A 27,743-nucleotide genomic window follows, 5' to 3' on the forward strand; every position below is an offset into this window, starting at 1 on the left:
TGGAACCATCACTGACACTTGCCGGTGATAAGCACCATAGGGCTTAAAAACAACCTCCCTTGTGGACATCCCTGTCACACCAGGAAAAAAATGTCTCAAATAAATCATCTATAAAAGGTTGAAAAAGGTCAATCAAAAAGTGACTGACAGTAGCTATCTCTGATGTGCGCTGACTGGCGTGGAAAGAAAAGAACTGACCTCAGCTCTCTGGGGTGGGCACCTATATAGGCACTGCACGTGTCACTTGTGGCACAGATGACGCCACGCTGAACTGAATGACTCCACCTATCAGCGGGCAGAGGTACTGCTCATGAAAAAAAATCCAGATCTAGTCTGATGCCTGGGAGTAATTTTAAGTTAAGCAATCTGTGGCTACAAGTCTCCATCAGATTCACGTTTTTCCCTTGTCACTGTAGTGGTGGCACAACTAAGTGCTGCAGTCAGTGACATGAAACTTCCTAGCCCTTGTTGTCTCTTCTACCATATAGGAGGGACTGATAAATTAAATGAGCCAATCGGATATTAGCTAATTATACGTGAACTTTGGGGAGGTCACAGCTCATGTACTCGGGCCTTGACAGCAGGATTTAGTGCACTACAGCGTTGAAAAACAGGCGGCACCAGTCAAAAAAGAGGTCTTTTCACAAGGCCAGCACATGAAAATATTCTAAAAGGTGAGGAATACATTGTTAGAAGTACCCATCAGAAGTCATATTTCTTTATGATGTGCCTTAAAACTAAACAGTTGTTCTATACCTGTTTTCTATATTCCTACTCGATAGCAAGGAACCGTAATATTCTAACTTGACTAATGGCAATAGCTTTTGTTTTTTTATAAAGTAAAAGAGGTTATTGCAAAGTATATTTTTTTACTTGTATGTATGTGGTGTTTCTACAGAGCAAAGTTAGCCAAAAGGCACCGGAGCACTGTACAGGGCAAGTTAACGCGTGACTTAAAAGGTAGCTGGTCTGCTGACCGTCATTTATAGTATTTGTTAAATACATTTATTTTCAACTCTTTCCTAAGTTGAAGCAGCATTACTGTGGTCTTAACTGATATGGGATGATGTTCAAGATTTCTGGATGCACAGGTTTGTGAAGCTCTACTGCCTTCTTTTTCTTGCATAAGTTAGCAAGAAAAAAAGAAACCAACAGAACAGCTTCTCAAGTCTGGATCTATTGGTTATATCAATGATTGTATTATTTTCTAGTTGAAAGCCTAGTTGATGCTTTAGATATATACTAGGAGTAGTTCAGTCCTTAAGACGTTTAGGTGGCATTCTTTATGACTATTCACTCAAAGAACAGAAGTGGTGGTAATAGAAATGAATTCCGTAATGCAGGAATTGGCACTGGCATATATATGCCTTCTGAGATATGGACCGGAGTGCATCACCTTTGGTCGATTAGTAATTCTGAGTCCATATCTCTCTATTCCTTTGCCTGGTGGCAACTGCCATAAGCTGAAGATAATAACATCCTGAGCTAGAAAAGTGAGGATAGAAGAATCTTTTGGAAGGGAGCCCCTTAAAAACGGTTTGCAGGCCAATAAAGGAGTATGATTCCAAAACATGAACTTTCATTATTTGCCCTATCTGGGGACGAACGAGAAAGGTGTGAAGTTGAAGCAGAAACATGAACATAAAAATAAGAGTTTGCGGCATGGCTCTGACAGCACCACAGGTCTAAAGTTACTTTGGCACATGTTCTATGTCGGCACTCTTTTATAAAAAAATTAAAATAAAAAAAAAACAAACAAAGAAAACAACAACACTCACATTACCTTTCATGGAACATTGTGTCTGGAATATGGAGCAGAATGAGGGGAGACAATACTGCTAATGCTAAGTTTCAGTGGATCTATCTACTCTGAAGGCTAACAAGCCAGCAGGAGTTTTAAACATCATATACATGCATACAAACAGGAATGCTGTCAATGTAGATAAAATTACTCGAAGTTTAAAGAGACTAAACATCCAGGAGCCATCACTATTAAGACACTTGCATTGATGACATAATGCCTGCCCAACCAATGTAACTGCTCCACTATTGACGCCTGAGGGAATTCCTGTAGGAGCACAGAGTAGTATTAAGGCAAAGGGGGTAGATAAAACTTGGGCAGAAGCAGATCCCCTTAATCCCTTTGCTGTGCTATTCCCTTCTGAGCTTAGCAAAGTATGACGAAGAAAGAAAGCCCAATAACATCTTCGCACCATGTATCAAACCCCCCTGCCTTACAAAAGATATTTTCAAACAAGACACCAAACCATCATAGAAGAGCCTCCAAAGAGAGTTTTATCTCCAATGTCCTCCGACACTAAGAAAATACCCTATGGAGGATGAAAAAAAAAAAAAACAACCAGGAAAAATGGTATGAGTAAAGGACAAGAGAATAACATCCCCAGGACACAAAGTCACCAGATTCTAGACCGGCATCAACAATGTCAAGCAAAGTGAAACAGTGCTCTATAATACTATATTACCCAAAGACATTATGCTGAAAACGGCCACAGCCAGAGATCTAGGATCGTCTCTACGGAGACAAGGCAAAAATAGCATGGATGTGTCAGCTTTCATTGTGATGCATGCTTGGATTCAGGTGACTCTTGGCTGCCTTATAGCAGTTGTGTATTTTCTTCCATTAAACGAGAAGGTATGCCTAAGGGAAGTGCTCAGTTTAATATGGTCCCTTTTAAAACAGGCAAAAAGGTTTGAACAGCTTTAGTTTTAACTTAATGCATTACATTTTGTTAGAAGATAAACAGACAATGTTGCTTTAGATATGCATTTATTGGATGGATTTCTTTCTCCCTGCTTACAAAGTGTTCCAGGATTGCAAACACATGGAAATGTTAAAATGTTTATGAACAAATGAAGATATCAAAATGAAGAAAGTGTAGACTCAATATTTTCCACTGTGAAGGGCGAGCGACACGTGAATTTAAGAAAACATATCCTTTTTTAAGAGGCAGGTACCATGGGTAATATTTTTTTTATCCAGCATTGGATGGTTTTTTAGATACCATTACAAACGCACCTGAAACAAAATAGCCAGCATTTTCCTTAGAAGGGGAGACAATGACAAACCATTTTAAATAGCACAAATTCTACAAATCTGCCTGACTTTCTATTCTCTCCTTTGCCCTTGCAGCCACCTGGTTAACACTGCAGGAAAACAGAAGCAGAAACGTATAGAGTGCTCTCAGTATTGTTCCCTTTCACATAATTGGTAGGGGTGTATTTTCACGCAGCAAAGTAGTTATTGACATGCTTCTGGTGGAGTGAGAAATAATTCTGCCAGACTGAGGCTGCTAAGTCATCTGGCAGGTGTTAAACACAATACAAGCTTTCTAGATATTACAAATATGAACAAGGGTTGCACCTTATCTGTAAAACGGCAGGCAACCAAAAAAATGCGCAAAGCAATGAGACGTTTTGCTTCTCACTAATAATTAACAAAAGAAACTCTGACAATGGCAGAGCCTTTTTGCAAAGGATTTTTGAACAAGAAGTTTGAAGAGACTTTTAGAACAAGCTAAGATAACAATCTTGGACTATCTTGCGAGTGACTCTGCTCAACAGAACACAATTTCTTGTCTAGCTGATCCAGGGGGTGATAGCAAGGCTGGCTTTTAAGTAGCACTGGGGTTGTAACTTATGGTGTAACAGTACTACGTTTTAGTTCCCAAAGTGTCACAGGGCCGCCAACTGGGTAAAATAATTTCACGGATTTGTTAGGTTAATTTAATCATGAAACAGTGAACAGAGAGGACTGTTACAAACTGGGTTCTCCAATCAAGAAGAGGGAGAGTTGGTTGTAACTGATGCACAACAGGCAACGGCCACAGACTTAAACACAGAAAGACAAAAGCATTTTATTTTTACAGTGCATGTCCCTCTTATGGAAACCTCCCTAGCCTCCTTTCGTCAGCGCTTTCACGTAAATGAAGTGTCTATACTGCAAATCTCTTATGTGCTCTGGAGTCCGATTTACAAAATTAGAGTTCCTATCTAATTACACAGAAGATGACTTCCGTTCTATGACAGTCAGAGACAATGTCCGCAAGAATAAGGCTTTTTTTTTTTTTTTTTTTTAAAGAGACCTGACAGTTTCCTTCACACTTACTTCCGGATGTAATGAAATTGTGTTTTCTGAACTGATCAATGCAGACCTTTCTTAGATCAATGGAAGGAGTTCCTTCAATATCTGTTTGACTGCTCACAGCTCCAGAGTAGTGGATGCAAGAGTTTGTTCTCCATCTCATACAAAACACCTTTTGCTATTCAATAATAGATATTCACCCCCTTTCTAGTCAAGTGTGTGTCCATTACAATTGTTGAGTTTGTTAAGGAGTCAACTATAAAGTGATGCAATTAACAACCACTTCAGCACATTTTTCAACATGTATGTTAAGTGAGCTATGTCCTTCCCCTTGCCAGATGCCATGGCAAATTGTCACTGCAAGACCTCCTCAATAAAACTCATCGTTATTCTGAAATGTGATGAAGACTTAAATCCCAGAATGGCTTTGTTCTCTCTAGGACAGCAGGTGTTCAAAGCCCAAAATGTCTTTGGCGTTATTATTAGGGACACGATATATGCCTTGGGTCTCACCAGTACTTAGATAACATCAAAATGTACTCCCATGAATTACAATCATGTGATTGATTTGGACAGCTTAACTAACCCAGTCTGGTCATGTGCTCTAGACCTATGACTTGAATATGTGTGTGTTGAGTACCTGCGTCTGAACTCTAACTCTCTATCCACTTCAGTTCAGAGTAGCAAATCCTCAAGGAAGGAGTGAACTTATTTTTAATCTTTATTTAGATGAGAAGTGGTCCATGTCAGATAATTCATGAAAACTTATTAGAAGCAACTTGAGGCCAAAAAGTAGCACTTTGAATGACAGTGTTTGTTTAGCACCCAGGGTAACGTTTCTGTTTGAATGGATGTTAAATTAAGTACATTCTAAAACCAACTAATAAACAAAGTACCAGTTTCAGCAGAAAATACTATTCTGCAGCATCACCATGTCAAATGATTGCTTCCATAATATTGAGTTACTCTATTTAATTACAGCTGTATCTTCTCCTGACGAATTTTGCTTATAAACAAAAATGATGGCACGCTCCATTGTTGTGTTTACTGAAGGGAAGCTATTCTTCTACTGTTTATGGAAAAATATGCTAAAACCATCCCTCCAGAAAAAAAAAAAACATAGAATTTCTGTTTGAAGGAACATGAACGCTGACGCCCAACAACAAAATAACAAAAAGGACTAAAAAAAAAAAAAAAAAGACTACAAAGTTGGAGAATTCTGGACACAACCACTAGATGGCAGAATAAAGCACAGCATGTGAATCCAGAAAGGATTCACACTGCAAAATCAGGAGTTGTCCAATCATCACTTATCCTTTTCCGTCAACCTATCTCGGTAATTCTGTCCTCACTGCCTATATGAGGAACAAGATGATTGGTAGTGCTGGTACACAGATAAAAAGTTAATAACTGTTGCTGGGCCAGCCCATGCTTACTCAAATTGAGTGAAAATTCAGAAAGAGAAGCAACTTTTACATTTGTTTACTCATGACTTCAGCAAACTCTGTATCCGCCCTTAATGTATGTGCAAGTTTGCTCCCTTTGTTTGCAAGAAGGTAAAATCTGGTAATGTTAGTCAAAATTCTTCCCTTAGATTTGTGGTTGAAATCGGCAATCCTTAGACAATAATGCACTGACTGTTCAACTGATAAGGAGGCAGAATCCAGATTTGGAAAAGTCCACTAAAGTTTTAACAGTATGATTTATTGTAATTTGTTCCTCCTTCAGAATGAAAGCTGCTTCATGTTTCTCCTTAAGGTTCTTCATCCAAAGACTGACTTCTACTGAACAATTTGTCTCCATCAAATCTAGAACGTTTCAAATATTGCAGCTTTTTCTGTAGAGACGTTAATATATTAATATTCTTTCCAAGTGCACTGACTTTCCTACCTCTGTAACTCGAAGGAGCAGAAAAGGAAGACGAAGAACCAAAAGTCTCTTTATGACCATTGCTACAAAAATAGAGTAGTGCCTACTGGCTCGTCAGGAACACTCCGCATTCTTGGGGGTTTCATATTTATTGTTCTACTTTTTTTGAAAAAAGTTAAGCATTAATAAAAATAAAAAGAAGAACGCCGACTTTGAGAATTAAGGAGTGAACCAGTTGATTAATGTCTGGTTCTGACCTATTTTATCTATATACATTTGGAGTCCATGAAACATAATCCATAAAGACGGTGGACGTTAAGGAAAGTATCTATATATATCAGTGTGGATGTTGTGTACTGGCTTTCTTGGAGGTCTGAATGAACAAGTTTCGGGAGTATAACATTTAGTCCTGAGGAAGGTGGTGAAAAAGGTCTGGAAGTCCACCGAAACGCGTCAACGCTTTACTGGACCTACTGAAGGAGGCTTTTATCGAACAAAGAGCATTGATAATTATCGATAGGCCGATTCCTATCAATAATGGGACAGTTCCATTTTATAGACGATTGTATATGTCTTTTGTTTGTCTCCCTTTTATTGTATTTTACTTGATGTTGATTTTATGTTATTGATGTTTTATACTCATGTGTTTGTTTTACCATTGTATGATCTGGGATCTTGTTTGGAATTTCATTAAATATTTATCTTTGATTCCTTTGATTTTAAGCTGATCAATAGAGAGATTCATTGTTTGTGTGAGTAAGTTGTGACTGGATTAGTCTTCCCGGTTGGGATCTTTTTATAAATTTACTGTGTTACGGGACCCTGTTCCCCCCGGTATCTTGAATACAGGAGGGCCCCCTCTCTGTTATTGTTGCTACTAAATAACAGCCAGCAAAAAAGGGTAATTCAAAATACCAGAGCAAGCTTCATAAAGTTGCTCCATGCATAGTCCTGGAAATAATTTTCTTGTCCCTACATGAATTAGGTATTTTTACCCTTCTTTTCGATAAATCGTCATTGAATATGAGGTGTACGTTTTCACACATTTGTTCAAAGATACATAAAACTGTCACAAATATCTTTATCACCATCAATCAACTTCCTCTCTGTGTCTTCTCTTCCAAGAACTGAATCTCCTTCAGGATAGTCTGTTGTGGAACACGGACTAGCTTCAGTAGTTCCAGTAAAACATTTGAGCCTATGCAGTCTTCCATGGAGTTGACTACTGGAGATTTTCGTCCTACGAACATTTTACTCCCATACTCCCCAACACTTGCTCATTGTTAGAAATGGGGTTTCTGGTTGAGTAGGGTATGTAACTTGGTCAAGCATAATTCACCCACTCTAGTCAGGACGAGTCAGAAACACAACTTAGGTTAACCTGTGCTTACCCTCTGGCAGCTTGGCGCAGAGTATGCAGGCTAAACTTAGAAGGAAGTGTGTAAAGTAATCGTGCAATTTATTCCCACTGTGATCCCCCTGCATGCACTACGAAAAGGACAATCGTCGGTCGGACCTGCTCCCTGCTGCGTTGGGCACAGTCTGTGGGGGAAGAAAGGGCACACCAAGCAGGCCATGGAGTCGCTCTGGTGTTGCCTGGGTGCAACCTTTTCAGAGGGGAAGGACAGAGATCAGCAGGTAGTAGGGCAGCACAGCAGCTCAGAGGCAGCAGCTCTTGGGAACAGTCAGATCTGGCGAGATGGCGATCTTGGCACACAGCAGTCTTTGCTCTAGGGTGTTCTGATGGGGTCCAGAAGTGTACTCGCTGATGTGGAGGATGACCAACCATGCGAAGCGTGCAGGTCCACCTTTCAAGTCAGTCTCGGCTCCAAACAGCAAGAAGGGTGGGAAGGTAATCAGCCCTCTTGTGTGCACCCCAGCCCTTACCCTTTGAAATGTAAGAGTGAGATCCTCCCCACCCCTTTCCCAGGAAGGCCCATCAGTATGCAGATATGGCTGAGTGTCCTGTGTTGTGGTTGTCTGAAGGGAATGCACAAGTGGAACTGTCACCCCACCCAAGCCAGACGTGCACTGGAGGGAGGCTGTAGGCTCACAGGCCAGTGAGTGCAGAGAAACGTCCAATGTGGCATTTCTAGACTAGTAGTAACAAATCCAACCCTACATGTAGAGAGGATTTGTTATTACCAGTCCAGTGGTACTGAACATGACCCAGCCACTCCTCTCAGATCAGGAATTAAAACTTAAGGTTTTTATAAATGCTGGTCTATGAGAGGGTTAGGCCTCAGAATAATGAAAAAGCACTGGAGGGGTTTTTCATTACCAGGACATGAGAATGGTGAGGTGCATGTCCTGCCTTTTGTCTTACATTGTACCCTGCTCTATGGGCTCACTAGGGCCTACTCTAGGAGTGACTTAGATGTGAGAAAAAGGGAGTGTAAGATTTGGCAAGGGGTTTATAGCCAAGTTGGGGTGGTAGTGGGGCTCTGCAGCAGCAGACCTGAGAGTTTTACAGGGCTATGTAGATGGGTGGCACAATCAGTGCTGCAGGCCCACTGACAGCATTTAATTTACGGGCCTTGGGGGTATGATCTACCACTCTACAAGGGACATACAAGTAAATTAAATAGGTCACTGTGAGTGTACTGATGTTACCATGTTTGTAGGGGAGAAGCACATGCACTTTAGCACTGACTAGCAGTGGTAAAGTTCTCAGAGTCCTAAGGGCAGCAAAAAGATACAGCAACAGAACAGGAGGGAAAGGCAAAAAGTCTGGGGTAAGACCACCCTAAGTATGCCAGGTCTAACACTCATAATTATCAACAGTACGTTCAAGTAAATGTGTCTAAAAAAACAGGTCCAAAAGAGTCCTGTAAAAGTCCTCTCAGTGGGCATGTAGATGCCAATTAAATAAAGGCCCAAGATGAAGATATGTTTATCACTGAAAACTACTTCCATGTCATAGGTCTGCAGGATGCCCTCAATGGACCACTCACTGTCCACTGAGTGTCATTAGCGACTACATAGCCACCGTCTGAGATAAACTTGTGGACACAAGACTCATGGCTGATGGGAGGGTCAAAGAAGACAAGTTGCTAGATGTGGAGGAAGCTATCTATGTGAATGAGAAGTTCATGACAAACTTTAGGTCCCATTTGTTACCTGAGTGGGTGAGATCCACACAGAATAATATGGCGAAGGCTATAGAAGCTATTTCTTATGTGAAATCCACACAATTTGTTTAAAGACCTTCTGGGGGCAAATAAGTAAAAGAAAAAGTTCAGAAGAGGACAAAGGTCTATAAGAAGTAGGGCCATACACTGGGCCTCCAATACCAAAAGACATTATCCCATTTGGCAAGTAATACAACAGTTTGGGGAGTCTTGATTATTTTGTTCTACAGAAAAAACAAGACTTTGTTTATTTTCTTATTGAGAATTAAATAAAATTAATTTTATTCATCAATTAATTTTAAATAAATAATTTATGAACTATAACAAAAATGCATCAAAAATGTCTAGCACCGGCAGTATAAAAAAATATATATATCTTAGTTCAATGTTACGAAACCTTTGCATTCCAATAAGTTGTTTGGAAGTAGAGCATGCCTCTTCCATTCTTTTCAAAGTCTTTCACGGTTTATTAGCTATGTATGCATCATTTTTGTTTAAGTCTGAGACAAATGTAAATTGATTCAGCCTAATGTTCATCATATGAATTTGGATTCAAAGTTCTCATTCAAAACTAAGCAGCCTCACATATGATATTGCATTCCTTACTTCCAAAATTGTTTGCTCTGCCTGCTTGTAAACCCCAACAAAGAAGAGGTAAGGTTGGTCACCATAATTCTGCAGGTTATTCACAAACAATATATATATTTTTTTTAAGATCGAAGACGGCACTATCTCAATGCAATGCTAGCTTGGGACTCAAACATGCTACCAGCTTGCAGAGAGGTAGATATGGAAATATACTTTCAGCAAAACACTTTGGAGGCCTTCACCTTCTTGCACAGTGATGTCCACAGCATTCAGGGTGGTGCTCTGCAGCAGTTCCTGGTAAGTCTGAGCAGACTGGTCAAAGAGCTGCACGAGGAGGGCACAGGTCTTCTCATACTCACAACGGCCAATAGTGGAAAGCTGGTCCAGCTGCTGCTGTACAAGGCCTGTATCATCCAAGGGGTCCTCCAGGCCATCTCTGCAGTCAGAGTGAAAATGGCTCACAGTGAGGAATATTAAGGTAAAAAGATCACAAACCAGACTCAAATAAGCACATTAACACCAAAGAGAAACAAGCACCATCTTCACCATGACACTGAGAAACCTTTTCAAACATGAAAACAATTCTAAAAAAAAAAAAAAAAAGGAGATTTTGCTCTTCTCAACTTCAGTGTTTTTACAAACTAGTTGGTGATTTCGCTGGAAAGATCAATCAGTGCACAACATTTAGTCCTACCAGCAGGTGTAAGACTACACTGCTAGAATTACTGATACCTCTGTACGTCAAAAAGAGAGAAGAAATAATTTGCACGTGATCACTTGCACAACCATTTTGCATCATTAGAGTTGTCAAATAAGTCAATGTCACAGCTGACAACATTCCAGCATATTATTTTTTTTTTACACATCGTTATCATGCAGAAGTTATGTATACATTTAAAGTAGCACCTGAATGCAGTAGGTTTCTGTAAGAAACATACACTAAGGTATTGTGTGGTACAGTAATTTGATAACCATGAGCCACACAGATCTAGAAACACTTAATAAAAAATCCCTAAACCTCCCATCCCAGAGACATAAAAAAATTACTACTACTTAACCATTCTCGCTGCTCCGTAAAACTATAAAAATGTTATAGCTCTTCATAAAGGCTTGAAATGAGAGGATCAAGACCAATCTTGGTTGGCAGTAAGAAAACAAATAGTATATTAAATGACTTCTAAGCCAGCAGCCTGCTTTGAATGCATCAACAGTAGCCAAAATGTAGAGATTCAGTAAGACAGGTAAAATAAAATATATTTTAAACAAAATGTCACCGTGCATGGTCAAAGGGCATGGGGCAGTTGGTCTGTACAGTCTCTGGAAAGTCACAAGCTGCCCGAATAATAAAAATAACATAAGTAGGATCACAAAGGGGAGGAGAACCAAAAGTTTTGGGAAGCTTGTAAATTGGGTGGTTGCTCCAAGGGATATTGCAGTAAAGGAAGGAGCAAGTGTAGAGTTGATCGTGTGACAATTGTGGAGGATGGTGCATGAAAACTTTCAGTGTTCACACTATACTTGAACTTTACAGCAGTGAGTCAACCTTCTTGACAATCACTTGCAAGGCTGTTCTCACAACACCTCATAGACAAGGACAGTAGACATACTAAACTAGTTAACAACATGCATTAAATGTGTCACTATTATACAGAGTTAGGCACCTGTAATCTCTCATATGGTACAGCAGACCTGACATGCAATATAACATCCTACAGTCACACCGAGCCTAGCCAGCACTCAGCTATTAGTCAAAGATGATTGGTACCTATAATACTGAAAAAAAGACATCTTGGAAATCTCTGGCTTTAAAACAGGTAACTTACCGCGGGATATCCTAGAACTACTCATCTGTAGATCAGAACTCCAGTTTCAATGATACCTTCCAGAGACTGGCTGCCCCTTTGACTCAAAACAGAAACTTGCTGTGGTAAGAGGCTCGCTCACCTTAAAATTATGTGCACAGATTCCAGTCTGGAAGTGATGTACGATTTTGTCACCTCCGGTGTGTATGTTTCCAACATGTGAGGCTCTGTTGCTTTGACATAGGGAACGGATGCTGCTAGTCGTTGCCAAAGGCTCAGGAGGTAATGCACGCTGTTTGGGGCAAACTCCCAGTGCTAATGAAAAACAATGTTAATAGCAAGACAACAAAAGAAATAAGATGCTAACAGTTAATAAGCAACAATGTGAAGGGGGTGGGAGTAACAATAACAGCAATGCTCCCAGAACTAATGAGGGGCCAGGTCTGGAAATGACAAAGAAAGAACAGTACAACTCCTAGAACAGAACTAATGAAGAATGAGGTCAAGAGGAGAACAAGAGCAATACAGTGTCCAGAAATAACTGAAAACAGGACAGAAGGGTATCAGGAGGTTACTAATTTCAGCATTATTGTGGATGTAGACTAACAGTTTAACACAGTAAAACTCAGGGTGCCAATGTAAACAGAAAGTCAGCTAGCCTGAAAAAGGCTCTTCAAGTTTTGCCATTTAACTGCAATACACAATCAGAGCCAGTTAAGATTTCAACCTTGCTGTGGTGATACAAAGTACAATAACTGTGCAAACTCTCACTAATTAACATCATAGGAAAGTAAGGAGTCCCTCGCAGCAGAACTGCTGCTAACATCAACTGCACTTGAAATTTTCATTTGAAAAGCATGACACAAAAACAGACCAGGACAGATCTAGCTTTGCTTATTGAGACAATAATTCAGGTGACCGTGCCCACTTTGTAAAAGCTTAAGATGTTGCTTTGTAAAAGGAAATCATGGAACAGCTCACCGTGTTTAAAGCTCCATCTGGTGCAAGAAATGGGTAAGTAGATTTGTATATAGGAAACACTCCCTATTATGTAATGTCAAAGATGGAACCAATTAGGACTGCTTGTGATACACTGCAAGGTGAAAAAGCCTACCTGAAGGCTAGTCACAGTGAAGTTTGCTATTAACCGGATGACCTCTGGGTAATTCTCCACCTTGACCAGTTCTCCCAGTTGATAGTTACTTTTTAACCGAGCCAGTAACCGACAGAACTCGTGGTAGTTGTTTGGGTCCGACAAGCTCTAAAGAAACAAAAGACAGGCTGTCAGTGCAACCCTCGAGGTGCTGCTCTTTGGACACTGAGATAAAGGACAGACAATGGTCTTACAGATCACTGACTTTGGGAAACAGCGAGTGCATAGGAGGATGGTTGAATAGCTGGAGCGTGTCAGGAGGTGTGTACTTATAATGTGGCCCAAAGCCTGACTTCTACTTACCTGTGGGTTTTCCAGTATGCGTTTCACTCCATCCACAAGATGAGACAGGAACTTAGCTCTCTCTGCATTGTTGAAGAGCGACCGCCTTACAGAGGCAACCTGGACTAAGCAAGATAAGACCTTCGGAAAGAATAGGTGAGCAATCACGTAGGAGTAACTATAATGCAACAATTCTTCAAACATCCCTATGTGACCAACCTAGTCCTCGAATAAGGATAGTCCACATACCTCCCTCTACTCAACTGTCTGCAACCACATACCTTTTAACTTTGTGATCACTACTCTACCCCAACCAAACTTTCACTAGTCTACTATAGACTTCTGCATCACACCAAGCAGCGGCTTTCCTGCACCCATACACTGACTGTCAAACATATACCAGGCAGTCCTTCACCAACTGCTACATCTCCTGTACTCAATGATTTCTTGACAAAGTTGCATCCACCACCAGCTTTTCTCATATCTCTACACCTCCCTCAAGCACTATCCCTATTAATCCGACCTCAAGTCCCAACCATCTTTCTACCTCTGTGCCTTTGCGTTTCTCAGTTCTATAAGTAATAGGAATCGTTATCCCTGTTCACAGCTCCTCTGTTCGTTCAAGCCTTGAAAGAGGTCTACATCTGTATGTGTAAAACTCTGAGGCACAGCCTTTGAAGAATGCCTTTTATTTTCGTAAGCAATGCACTCCTTAGAAATGTCTGTATGCTTATACCAATCTCTGAATTTATCCAGACATCTAACGTAATCAAATCCAATTTCTAAGCAAAAGCCAAAAGTATGGAACCACACTGGAAAAAGCCAAAATAGGAGCTGGGGAAACAGAGGTCTTCAACTCCTGTTCACATGCATTAAAGTGAACAAACACACACAATGTAACATCAAGACTACTGTGAAGAAATGTGTGTTGAAAGCAGGGATTGAGGTGGATTTACCGAAGAGTATCTGTTCTATGACAGTAAAGCCCAGCAGGCGGTTAGAGCACTTTTCAGAACCACAACTGAAACGCTGACTTCACACTCGACTCACTCCCTCAGTATTCCCACTGACCCTGATGGAAAGACCCTTCCATACATCCGCATCACTCATTCCAGTTCCCCATCACTTACTGGTGGATCCCCAATGTGATATCGAAAGGTACGAACCCCGTGCTCTGAACTCACCAAAGGTGAGAAGGTGGGAGGGATGGAATGGTACAGGTCAAAGAACAGCTGTAGGGTGGAGGAGTCCAGAAAAGCTGGGGGAGATAAAACAGAAGTAATATTTGTTAAGGCCAACACGCCAGGTTTTTCACCTGCTAATACAGTTAAATGTCATCCCACACACTGTCTCTCAACAGCAACCATGAACTTCAAAGGAAAATGTTACAGGTTCTAGGAGAGATTATCCTTTCAATCCCTTTAAAAGAAAGAAGACACTTACGTTTAGCAACATTTTAGGCATGAAGATAGATCAAACTGAGTGAGTCTGCCTTTGAAAGATCAGAAGTGCTATTTATTAGGCTTCTACTGTAGACAGTGATACTGAAAGTTTGTGGTGAGACTAATGACAGACCAATACTCTCAAATGCCGCCACGTCTCTGCCATCTTTGTTTTTGTTTTTTTATACCATAGAAGCTGTGACTGCATACCGGAAAACCTTTGTAATGCTTTACTTAATATGACTCGACAACAGTTTTTCTTTGCAGTATCAATTATTATGGATTCCTACACTTTCCACAGAGCAGCTGTAGAGAAATGGCTCCCTGTTGCAGTTAACCCCCACTTTTTGCCTGATACTGATACTGACTTGACTGAGAAGTGTGCTGGGACCCTGCTAACCAGGCCCCAGCACCTGTGTTCTGTCACCTAAAATGTACAGTTGTCTCCACAATTGGCACAACCCTGGCACCCAGTTAAGTCCCTTGTAACTGGTACCCCTGGTACCAAGGGCCCTGATGCCAGGGAAGGTCTCTAAGGGCTGCAGCATGTCTTATGCCACCCTAGGGACCCCTCACTCAGCACACACACTGCTTGCCAGCTTGTGTGTGCTGGTGGGGAGAAAATCACTAAGTCGACATGGCACTCCAGTCAGGGTGCCATGCCAACCTCACACTGCCTGTGGCATAGGTAAGTCACCCCTCTAGCAGGCCTTATAGCCCTAAGGCAGGGTGCACTATACCACAGGTGAGGGCATAGGAGCATGAGCACTATGCCCCTACAGTGTCTAAGCAAAACCTTAGACATTGTAAGTGCAGGGTAGCCATAAGAGTATATGGTCTGGGAGTCTGTCAAAAACGAACTCCACAGCTCCCTAATGGCTACACTGAATACTGTGAAGTTTGGTACCACACTTGTCAGAATAATAAACCCACACTGATGCCAGTGTTGGATTTATTACAAAATGCACACAGAGTGCATCTTACAGATGCCCCCTATATTTTACCCAATTGTTCAGTGCAGGACTTACTGGTCTGTGCCAGCCTGCTGCTGAGAGACGAGTTTCTGACCCCATGTGGTGAGGGCCTTTGTGCTCTCTGAGGACAGAAACAAAAGCCTGCTCTGGGTGGAGGTGCTTCACACCTCCCCCCTGCAGGAACTGTAACACCTAGCATTGAGCCTCAAAGGCTCAGGCTTCGTGTTACAATGCCCCAGGGCAGTCCAGCTAGTGAAGATGCCCGCCCCCTGGGCACAGCCCCCACTTTTGGCGGCAAGTCCAGGAGAGATAATGAGAAAAACAAGGAGGAGTCACTGGCCAGTCAGGACAGCCCCTAAGGTGTCCTGAGCTGAGATGAGACTGACTTTTAGAAATCCTCCATCTTGCAGATGGAGGATTCCCCGAATAGGATTAGGGATGTGCCCTCCTCCCCTCAGGGAGGAGGCACAAAGAGGGTGTAGCCACTGGCTGCTAACCCCCCAGACCTACACATGCCCTTAAATTTAGTATTTAAGGGCTCCCCAGAACCTAGGAACTCAGATTCCTGCAACCTAAGAAGAAAAGGACTGCTAAGCTGAAAAACCCTGCAGAGAAGACGGAGACACCAACTGCTTTGGCCCCAGATCTACCGGCCTGTCTCCCCCCCTTCTGAAGACACTGCTCCAGCGACGCTTTTTCCCAGGGACCAGCGACCTCTGAATCCTTTAGAGGACTGCCCTGCTCTAGAAGGACCATGAACTCCTGACGACAGCGGCCCTGTTCACCCAAAGACTGCAACTTTGAAACAAAGCAGCAACTTTGAAACAACTTGCGTTTCCCTCCGGACGCGTGAGATTTGCTACTCTGCACCAGATGCCCCCAGCTCGACTTGTGGAGAACAATCACTTCAGGGAGGACTCCCCAGCGACTGCGAGTAGCCAGAGTTGCCCCTCCTGAGCCCCCACAGCGACGCCTGCAGAGGGAATCCCGAGGCTCCCCCTGACCGCGACTGCCTGCTCCTCAGATCCCAACGCCTGGTAAAGACTCTGCACCCGCAGCCCCTGAAGGATCCGAACTCCAGTGCAGGAGTGACCCCTAGGAGGCCCTCTCCCTTGCCCAGGTGGTGGCTACCCCGAGGAGCGCCCCCCTTGCCTGCCTGCATCGCTGAAGAGACCCCTTGGTCTCCCATTGATTTCAATTACAAACCCAACGCATGGTTGCACACTGCACCCGGCCGCCCCCACGCTGCTGAGGGTGTACTTTCTGTGTGGACTTGTGTCCCTCCCGGTGCCCTACAAAACCCCCCTGGTCTGCCCTCCGAAGATGCGGGTACTTACCTGCTGGCGGACTGGAACCGGTGCACCCCCTTCTCCATTGAAGCCTATGCGTTTTGGGCACCACTTTGACCTCTGCACCTGACCGGCCCTGAGTTGCTGGTGTGGTAACTTTGGGGTTGCTCTGAACCCCCAACGGTGGGCTACCTTGGACCCAAACTTGAACCCCGTAGGTGGTTTACTTACCTGCAAAAACTAACAAACTCTTACTCCCCCCAGGAACTGTTGAAAATTGCACTGTCTAGTTTTAAAATAGCTATATGTGATTTATGTGAAAAGTGTATATGCTATTTTGCTAATTCAAAGTTCCTAAAGTACCTACCTGCAATACCTTTCATTTGAAGTATTACATGTAAATCTTGAACCTGTGTTTCTTAAAATAAACTAAGAAATGAAAATGTCACTTACCCAGTGTACATCTGTTCGTGGCATCAGTCGCTGAGATTCACATGGTATGCATGAGCTCGCCATCTGGTGTTGGGTCGGAGTGTTACAAGTTGTTTTTCTTCGAAGAAGTGTTTTCGAGTCACGGGACCGAGTGACTCCACCTTCTGTGCTCATTGCGCATGGGCGTCGACTCCATCTTCGATTGTTTTCCCCGCAGAGGGTGAGGTAGGAGTTGTACTATAGTAATAGTGCCCGCGCAATGAAAAATGTAAGTATGTACCTATTAAAGGATTAAGTAATATATACAAATGTACAAAATTGAAGGTAACTTCTGAACTGCTACAGGCTTCCGGGGAGGTGGGTGGGTCCATGTGAATCTCAGCGACTGATGCCACGAACAGATGTACACTGGGTAAGTGACATTTTCAGTTCGATGGCATCTGTCGCTGTAGATACACATGGTATGCATAGACTAGTAAGCAGTTAGTTCCCCATAAGCGGTGGTTTAGCCTGTAGGAGTAGAAGTTGTCTGAAATAGAGTTCTTAATACAGCTTGACCTACTGTAGCTTGTTGTGCGGATAGCACATCTATACAGTAGTGTTTGGTGAATGTGTGAGGCGTAGACCAAGTGGCTGCCTTACATATTTCCTGCATTGGGATGTTTCCTAAAAAGGCCATTGAAGCACCTTTTTTCCTTGTTGAATGTGCCCTGGGAGTAATGGGCAGTTGTCTTTTTGCTTTAAGGTAGCAGATTTGGATGCATTTAACTATCCATCTGGCTATACCTTGTTTTGATATTGGGTTACCTGCATGAGGTTTTTGGAATGCAATAAATAGCTGTTTAGTTTTTCTGATGTTCTTTGTTCTGTCAATGTAGTACATTAATGCTCTTTTGACATCTAATGTATGTAGTGCTCTTTCAGCCACAGAATCTGGCTGTGGGAAAAATACTGGTAGTTCTACCGTTTGATTTAGATGGAATGGTGAAATAACTTTTGGTAAAAATTTTGGATTAGGTCGTAGGACGACCTTATTTTTATGTATTTGTATAAAAGGCTCTTGTGTTGTGAACGCTTGAATTTCACTTACTCTTCTTAGAGATGTAATGGCGATGAGAAAGGCAACTTTCCAGGTTAGGAATTGTATTCCGCAAGAGTGCATGGGTTCGAAAGGTGGGCCCATGAGTCTTGTTAGAACCACGTTTAGGTTCCATGAAGGAACAGGTGGTGTTCTTGGTGGTATAATTCTTTTAAGCCCTTCTATAAATGCTTTGATAACTGGTATCCTATACAAGGAAGTTGAATAGGTAGTTTGCAGGTATGCAGATATTGCTGCAAGGTGTATTTTAATAGAAGAGAAGGCTAGCTTTGCTTTTTGTAAATGGAGCAAGTAATTTACTATATGTTTTGGAGTTGCATCTAGCGGTTGTATCTGATTATGATGGCAGTACCAAACAAATCTTTTCCACTTACTTGCGTAGCAGTGTCTAGTGGATGGCCTTCTGGCCTGCTTTATGACTTCCATACACTCTTGGCTAAGTTGCAAGTGTCCGAATTCTAGGATTTCAGGAGCCAGATTGCTAGATTCAGCGATGCTGGGTCCGGGTGTCTGATCTGTTGGTTGTGTTGCGTTAACAGATCTGGTTTGTTGGGCAGTTTGATGTGTGGTACTACAGACAGATCTAGCAGTGTTGTGTACCAGGGTTGTCTTGCCCAAGTTGGTGCTATTAAAATGAGTTTGAGTTTGTTTTGACTCAATTTGTTTACTAGGTAAGGAAGGAGAGGGAGAGGAGGAAAAGCGTAAGCAAATATTCCTGACCAGTTCATCCATAGGGCATTGCCTTGGGATTGCTTGTGTGGGTATCTGGACGCGAAGTTTTGGCATTTTGCGTTCTCTTTTGTTGCAAATAAGTCTATTTGTGGTGTTCCCCAGAGTGTGAAGTAGGTGTACAGAATCTGTGGGTGGATTTCCCATTCGTGGACTTGCTGGTGATCTCGAGAGAGATTGTCTGCCAGCTGATTCTGGATCCCCGGAATAAACTGTGCTATTAGACCAATCTGATGGTGGATTGCCCACTTCCATATTTTTTGAGCTAACAAGCTTAACTGCGTTGAATGTGTTCCTCCTTGTTTGTTTAGATAATACATCGTTGTCATGTTGTCTGTTTTGACAAGGATGTATTTGTGGGTTATGATTGGTTGGAAAGCTTTTAGTGCTTGAAAAACTGCTAATAATTCTAGATGATTTATATGCAGTTTTGTTTGATGTATGTTCCATTGTCCTCTTATGTTGTGTTGATTGAGATGTGCTCCCCACCCTGTCATGGAAGCATCTGTTGTTATTACGTACTCTGGCACTGGGTCTTGGAAAGGCCGCCCTATGTTTAAATTTAGACTGTTCCACCATAGAAGCGAGAGGTAAGTTTGGCGGTCTAGCAACACCAGATCTAGAAGGTGACCCTGTGCTTGAGACCACTGTGAGGCTAGGCACTGTTGTAAGGGCCTCATGTGCAGTCTTGCGTTTGGGACAATGGCTATGCATGAGGACATCATGCCTAGGAGCTGTAGTATTGTTCTTGCTTGTATTGTTTGGTTTGGAGACATGTGTTGAATGACCCTGTTGAAATTGTGGATCCTTTGTGGAGTTGGCGTTGCTACTCCTTTTGTCGTGTCTATTATGGCTCCTAGATATTGCTGTACTTTGCTTGGCAGAATGTTTGATTTTGCAAAGTTGACGGTGAACCCTAGTTTGTAGAGGGTTTGTATGACTTGATTTGTGTGGTTTGAGCATTGTGTGAGCGAACTGGTTTTGATTAGCCAGTCGTCTAGATACGGGAACACATGTATTTGCTGCCTTCTGATGTGTGCAGCGACTACTGCTAGGCATTTTGTGAATACTCTTGGAGCGGTTGTTAAACCAAAAGGCAATACTTTGAATTGGTAATGTATTCCTTTGAATACAAACCTTAGATATTTCCTGTGTGATTGATGTATTGGTATATGGAAATATGCGTCCTTGAGGTCTAGGGTTGTCATGTAGTTGTGTTTTTTGAGCAATGGTAACACTTCTTGTAGTGTGACCATGTGAAAGTGGTCTGATTTGATGAATGTGTTTACTACTCTGAGGTCTAGAATTGGTCTCAGTGTTTCGTCCTTTTTTGGTATCAAGAAGTACAGTGAATAAACTCCTGTGTTTATTTGTGTGCTTGGTACTAATTCTATTGCATTTTTTTGCAGTAGTGCTTGAACTTCTATCTCTAGAAGCTGTGAATGGTATTTTGTTAAATTTTGTGATTTTGGTGGTATGTCTGGAGGGAATTGCAGGAATTCTATGCAATAACCATGCTGGATAATTGCTAAGACCCATGTGTCTGTAGTTATTTTGTCCCATGCTTCGTAATATTGACGTATCCTCCCGCCCACTGGTGTTGTGTGGGAGGGGTGTGTGACATGTGAGTCACTGCTTGTTGGTAGTGGTTTTGGGGCTTTGAAATCTTCCCCTATTCCTAGGGAATTGCCCCCCTCTATACTGGCCCCGAAAACCTCCCCTGTACTGTCCCTGGTAGGTGGGCGGTGCGGACTGTGAGGTGCTAGCTTGTGTGGCCTGACTCCGAAACCCTCCTCTAAAAGGTGTTTTGCGGAAGGTGTTATAAGATCCTCTGCCCTGCGGGGAATAGAGTGCGCCCATGGCCTTGGCAGTGTCAGTGTCCTTCTTGAGCTTTTCTATGGCTGTGTCGACCTCCGGACCGAACAGAAGTTTTTCGTTTACTGGCATGTTAAGCACTGCCTGCTGAATTTCTGGCTTGAATCCAGACGTTCTGAGCCATGCGTGCCTACGGATGGTAACCGACGTATTAATGGTTCTTGCGGCCGTGTCTGCTGCATCCATGGAGGAGCGTATTTGATTGTTGGAAATGTTTTGACCCTCCTCAACAACCTGTTTTGCTCTCTTTTGCAGATCTTTTGGGAGATGTTCAATGAGATGCTGCATCTCATCCCAGTGGGCTCTGTCGTATCGCGCTAACAGCGCTTGTGAATTTGCGATGCGCCACTGGTTTGCTGCTTGGACAGCAACCCTCTTCCCGGCTGCATCGAACTTCCTACTTTCTTTATCTGGGGGAGGTGCATCCCCAGAAGTGTGTGAGTTTGCCCTTTTTCTGGCAGCCCCTACCACCACAGAGTCTGGTGGCAGCTGAGAGGTGATGAATACAGGGTCCGTAGGAGGCGCCTTATACTTCTTGTCCACCCTAGGCGTCACTGCCCTACTTTTTACTGGCTCCTTGAAAATGTCCTTTGCATGGCGTAGCATGCCTGGGAGCATCGGCAGGCTTTGGTAGGAGCTGTGGGTTGAAGAGAGGGTGTTAAATAAAAAATCATCCTCTACTTGTTCCGAGTGTAGTTCCACATTATGGAATAGTGCTGCTCTAGCCACCACTTGTGAGTAGGCTGTGCTGTCTTCCGGTGGTGATGGCCTAGTTGGGTATGTGTCTGGGCTGTTATCAGACACTGGTGCGTCGTACAAGTCCCACGCATCCTGATCTTGGTCATCGTGGCTCATGGCGGTGTGAGCTGGCGAATGTGACGGGGTGTAAGTTGGCGAAGCCGGAGTTACAGGTGGAGGCGAGGGAGGAGGTGTTACCTTTTGTGCTGTTTGTTGCTGAGGAGTAAACTGAAGCGTTCTCTTTCGTTTGACAGGTGGAAGGGTACTGATCTTCCCAGTCCCCTGCTGAATAAAGATACGCTTTTGCGTGTGATCCACGTCAGTGGATTGCAGTTCTTGTTCAAATCTATGTTTCTTCATTTGAGAAGACATAGAATGCTCTTCAGTGTAGGAGCCAGAAACAGGGTGTGATGTCGCTTTTTTCGGCTCCGAAAACCCTGTCGATTGTTTTTTCGGCTCCGAGGTAACCTTCCTTTTTTTCTGTGCCGAAAATTCTTGGCCTCTATGGTCTTCGGCGCCACTGTCTCGGCGTCGATCCGTGTCGACACCGAACTCTCGGTGTCGATGCTTCTGTTTAGCACTCTCTCGGTCCCGAGGAGGCTGCGTGCCGGTGTCTCGACCGGGGTCGGACGATCTCGACACTGAATGGGCCTTTTTCGGTGCCGATTGTTGGTCACCGAGAATTTGGGTGGAGCCATGGCCGGTTGGCAGTGGCGTCCCCTGGGCCTTCTTTCCTTTTTTAAGGTTTGATCTCGACGTCTTACTCACAGTTCTTGTAGAGTGTAGCTCGTCGGAGTCTGAATCCTGGATGGAAAAGGATTCCTCCTGTTCCTCTTCTGTCTCGAACTGTCGACGCTCTTTTGGCGTGGACGCCATCTGGAGTCTTCTCGCTCGACGGTCGCGCAGAGTTTTTCGGGACCGGAACGCCCGACAGGCCTCACAGGATTCTTCGCTGTGCTCGGGTGACAGGCACAGATTACAGACCGAGTGTAGGTCCGTATAAGGATATTTGTTGTGGCATTCGGGGCAGAATCGAAACGGGGTCCGTTCCATCGGCGTTGTCCTCCACGCGGTCGGGCCGACTAGGCCCCGACGGGGTGCCGAAATCTACCCCGAAGGGCACCGAAGCGCTTCGATGTTCAACGCGTCGTTGTATGTGTCTATCTCTAACCGGATCGCAACGATACCGTCGAAAATCTTCCGTCTTCAGCTATCTTTCCGTTCCGAAACTCGGAGCGACAGGAACACGTCCGAACCCGATGGCGGAAAGAAAACAATCGAAGATGGAGTCGACGCCCATGCGCAATGAGCACAGAAGGTGGAGTCACTCGGTCCCGTGACTCGAAAACACTTCTTCGAAGAAAAACAACTTGTAACACTCCGACCCAACACCAGATGGCGAGCTCATGCATACCATGTGTATCTACAGCGACAGATGCCATCGAACATATATTTTTCTATACAAAAACCTATTGGCCTGGAATTGTCTCTGAGTGTGTGTTCCTCATGTATTGCTTGTGTATGTACAACAAATGCTTAACACTACTCCTTTGAGAAGCCTACTGCTCGACCACACTACCACAAAATAGAGCATTAGAATTATCTCTTTTTGCCACTATCTTACCTCTAAGGGGAACCCTTGGACTCTGTGCATACTATTCCTTACATTGAAATAGTGCATACAGAGCCAACTTCCTACACTTACCAAGCAGTTAAAGCTTCGTTTGTCAAACCTTAGCTCAATGTTGAATAGCAGTGGCCTTCAGAAATCAAGCTTCAGCAAAGGAGCAATTGTAAAGCATTTAAACAGCAGCAAAACAACTGAAGAATGAAACAACTCGCAAGAGATCCAACACCAATTTACAAAAACGGAGTATATTTTTATGAAATGATGAAAAACAAAACAAAAAAGATCCACAGGAGGGTTCGGAGATATAGATTTTACAATGAGCGATAAATCAAGACTTCACTTAACTGCAAACAAGCTTTGACAAATTCAACATTTGACACTCAGAAATATTTTCACTGTTTTCCTTCCTTTTGAGGATAACTCTCCTTCAAGGACTAAACTGCACTTTGAGGATTCCTCCAGGTCCAGCAGACTCGGGTACAACCTTGGAGCTTCGGGTCTTGGTCTTCTGGGCTGCACTGCGGCCAGGAGCGGCAATCCAGTGCTCAGAGCTACCACTGAGCCTGAGCAGGCTCCTTCAGCTTTTGCAGCCCTCTGTGGCGTACAGGAAGTCAGCAATCTGACTCTTGGGAGTCCTTTCCTCAAGGAACCGCAGATGCAGTCCAACGTCGGTGCAGCCTCTTGTTTACAAGTACCAGTGTTACCAGAAATACCTTCTTTGACCCTATTCTACAGTTCAAGTGAGTTTTGAGTTCTGGGTGCCAGAGGTGCCCCCTTTATGTCCCGAAAGAGTCCTGAGGGGAAGACGCGGTCACTAGCCAATGGGCTACTAGGTTCCCATCCGCTTCATGACCACTTCCTGTGAAGCGTGGTGTCACGCTATACCAGACTGCTCTATTCCACCCACTCTTAAGATGTCTGGACTTCACTTTTGGTGTGTGGAACTCTGTAGCCCACCCTAGAAGTGTGGCTACCTGTGCACTACACCGCCATGGAAAAACTGGTTTGGCCAGTGCTTCCCTCTTTTTGTCCCCAATATCGACCTCTCTAACCGAACATTAGAACAGCCCTCCTTCTCTAGTGTTCACCATTTCACATTCAAAGACAGCTTCCCCTTTGAAGCGTGCCTTTTTTTGGCCAACACCCAGTGTGGCTTTCTGCCAGGAGGAGATAACACCACCAGTAGCAGGCCTCTATTGTTACATGTCCTGGTAGCCATTGAAATGTCTCCCCAGGTGGGCGCAGAGCTGTTTTGTTGGCAGCCTCAGCACACGGCCACTGGAAAACTAGACAACAGAGTAGCAACTTTCTAAAAGTTGGTTATGGCAATAAGTTACATTAGTTTCGACTTGGGCATTAAGGAGGGCTTAATGTAACAAGTTTCTCGATAACTTGAAGTACCAACTTTGACAATCCCATTCAGAAGATAGCACAGATGAGATGTCAGCATGTAACTCTATTCAACAATGGGGCTACCAATCTCTTTCACAGTAAACACTCATGTTCAACACATGTTCTACTTTTTAATATTCTGCACCCTGTCTTAGGACTTGATAGGTCTCCTGTAGGGATGACCTACATATATTAAAAAATGAGCTTGGCTTTGCCATTGCTTAAAATGGCAAGGTCGAGTTAGCATTTTTAAACGGGTATGCCAGCCTGTATTGGCAGGTTGGGAGTCACGTTTTAGCTTGTCCCATTCAGGGTGGCACAACAAGTGCTGCAGTAAATGAGGGAACACTCTAAATTACAGGCCCTGGTTGCCTGGCACCGTATAATAGGGACTTAACAGTAACTTAGCAGTAAGTTAGCTTAAGGCAATTGGGTATAGGCCAATAAAACATACACATTTATGGGTCAGGGCACTAGCACGGTGTTCTGATTAGCTGGCCTAGGTGCACTGAGTCGAAAAAACAGATGCATCAGTCCAATACTTTGGAGGCGACAATATAAAAAAAAGACATTTCCATACATGCCACCGCCACCCCCAGACGAAACACGATAAGCAACCAGCCCTTATCCTGTAAGATCTTATCATCTAAGTGGAAGAACCTGAAAAGGATGTCTGCATTTGCATGGTCAGTCCAAGGTCCATGTTCCACCTTAATGTCTATACCCTGAAGGGAAATAAAACACCTCAACAATTTGGGGGTTCCCTCCTCTCATCTCCATCAGCCATCTGAGAGGCCTGTAGTCCATTTGGACTCTGAAGTGAGTCCCAAAGAAGGTAGTGTATCAGCTTCTTATTGGACAAGATCACAGCAAAGGCTTCCCTCTCAATGGATCTTCAACAATGCTTTCTGAGGAAAAGTCTCTAACTTAAAAAGGTAACTGGTTGATCCTGTCCTAAATCATTCACTACCCCAATCCCATTTTCAGAAGTGTTACTCTGCACAGCTAATTCCTTTCTAAAATCAGGTGCTTTTGGGGCAAGGGATGAGCACACAGCTTGCTTGAGGGTGTCATAACTTTTTTGACACTGCTCTGTCCAGATAACTTTTCTGGGTTGCTTCTCAGAGGTGCGTTCTGTTAGTGGTGGCACTAGAGTCCTATAACCTTCAATAACCCTACTATAATACCCAGTCAGGCCAAGAAAGGCTCTGGCTTGGGTCTGAGTCTTAAGAGCCTCTCAGGCCAGACCTGTCTGGATTTTAGGTTGAAAGGCTGTACATAGCCTTCATCAACTTGGTGGCTCAAGTACACAACAGATCCCTTCCCTATCTCGCACTTACTTGCCCTTGATAGTCAAGCCTGCAGAGACTGAAGCACTTCCTGGAGGTTAAATCGGGTGATCCTCCCAGATGAAAATAAATACAGCAATATCATCCAGATATGTTGCACTGAAACTTTCCAAGCCCATAAGTACTCAGTTCAGCACACTCTGGAAGGTGGTAGGTGCATTTCTCAACCCAAAAGGCATCACTTTGAATTGACTTTGGCTACTAGTGATGGGGCTAGCTGCCAATAAACTGAAGTCAAGTCAAGTCAAGTCAAGTCAAGTCAAAGGTACTCAGAAATTTGCAGCCCCCAACTTACCAAAGAGCTCCTCGGTTCTTGGTATGGGGTGGGTATTACTCTTGATGACTGCATTTAGTCCTCTTTAGCCCGTGTAGAACCTTATTTCAAGTTTCCCACCCTCTGAATTGTGTTTGGGCACCAGTAACACAGGGCTGGCCCAATTCTACAAGATGGCTCTGTCTCCTAAACTCCAACATCATGGAAACCTCAGCCTGAATGCTAGCCTTGACCTGATCAGACAATCTGTGTATCTGTCCCTTGACAGCCAAGATGTCACCGGAGTCCACATCATAGGTACACCAAGCTGTCGGACTTGGGGTCAGAGGGAACAACCCAGCAAACTGCTTCAGTAACTGATAGCAGTCCCCTTTGTGTTGGTCCATTAGTGTGGAAGAGAGAAGTTCTCCTTCCACTGTACCTTCTGATCATTTGATGACAGTAGGTCATGGAAAGGCTTGCTCTACTCTTCATCCCCTCCATCTGTCTATGTCACCATGAGCATTGTGATGTTTGCCCTGTCATGGTGCAGTTTGAGTCTGTTGACACCGATAACCCTGTGAGAGTTCTTTGGAGTTACCAAGTCTACCAGATAGGTGACTTTCCTTTTCTTTTCCAAGACAGGAAAAAGGCCTAATCCACTTGTCCCTAGGTGTTCTGGATGCCACGGGCTCCAAATCAACAGGCCAACTGTCCTGGCCTGTATTCCACCATTGAGGACTTTTGGTCATACCAGTGCTTCACAAGCTAGAGGCTGGCCTCCAGTTTTTATTTTGCCTATTCATGTACTCCGTCATTCTGAAACCGAGGCTAAGGACACAGTACACTAGGTCTTGCTTGGACTACTTGAGAGGTCCCTCTCAGCCCTCTCTCACAAAACGTAAGGGACTCTTGACATGGTGTCCAAAGAGTAACTAAAAGGGACTGAAGCCTACGGCATTTTGTGGAAGCTCCCTGTAGGCAAAGAACAGGCGTGGTAGGAGAGTGTCCCACATCCTCTTGGGTTTTTCAGGAAAAACCATGATCATGCCTTTCTATGGTCTTGTTGAATCTTCTACAAAGCCGTTACCTTGGGGGTGGAAGGACGAACTGAACTTATGTCACAATACCCTCATCTCAGTTGCTTTCAGATAAGTTGACATGAAATTAGTACCAATATCTGATTTGACAACCCCGAGCTGCATCCCACCCCACCACAAATAGCAAGGTGTCACGGAGGCGGCGGATGAGCAGCTCGGTGGCATGCTTCTGAACCCGGCCGGGACCACTTGAAGTTTGCAAAACTTCAGTCGGAGCGAGCTGTAAGGAGAGCCACTCTGCACGTGAGACACTGCCACATCTCGAGACCCTGCAGTGGAATTAGTGGAAGGGAGATGTGTGCCAAACTTGCTGCCCCCAATGTGCCCTGATGACACCCAGGTCAAGGCGGGCCCAAGGACTGCTATGGGACGGCACCATGAGTTAAAGGCCCTTGTGTCTGGAAACGCGAGCCCAAGGAGCCCTTCTCCATCACCAAGCTTTCCTTGCTGTCAGCTAGATGAAGGTGCCAACACCACAGGGCAGAAGCTGGGATCTGCCAGTGGAGGACTGCCC

The 27,743-nt window shown here is 43.8% G+C and overlaps 1 protein-coding gene across 4 annotated transcripts in view; it reads right to left on the reverse strand.

The window, feature by feature from the left end:
* Window positions 1-27,743, reverse strand: part of XPO7 (exportin 7) — a 659,915-nt gene that overhangs the window by 419,833 nt on the left and 212,339 nt on the right. For 2 of the 4 annotated variants that reach the window (XM_069213992.1, XM_069213989.1), the window contains 5 exons: window positions 14,112-14,185; window positions 12,949-13,068; window positions 12,607-12,753; window positions 11,635-11,807; window positions 9,933-10,126 (listed from right to left, as the gene is read on the reverse strand). In XM_069213992.1, coding sequence (XP_069070093.1) covers window positions 9,933-10,126; window positions 11,635-11,807; window positions 12,607-12,753; window positions 12,949-13,068; window positions 14,112-14,185 — 708 coding nt within the window. Of the gene's footprint in view, window positions 1-9,932; window positions 10,127-11,634; window positions 11,808-12,606; window positions 12,754-12,948; window positions 13,069-14,093; window positions 14,186-27,743 lie in introns of all 4 variants that reach the window. The other 2 variants (XM_069213990.1, XM_069213988.1) reach the window with 1 other exon arrangement.

This window comes from Pleurodeles waltl, chromosome 11 (genome assembly GCF_031143425.1).
Source record: "Pleurodeles waltl isolate 20211129_DDA chromosome 11, aPleWal1.hap1.20221129, whole genome shotgun sequence".
NCBI classification, from domain to species: domain Eukaryota; kingdom Metazoa; phylum Chordata; class Amphibia; order Caudata; family Salamandridae; genus Pleurodeles; species Pleurodeles waltl.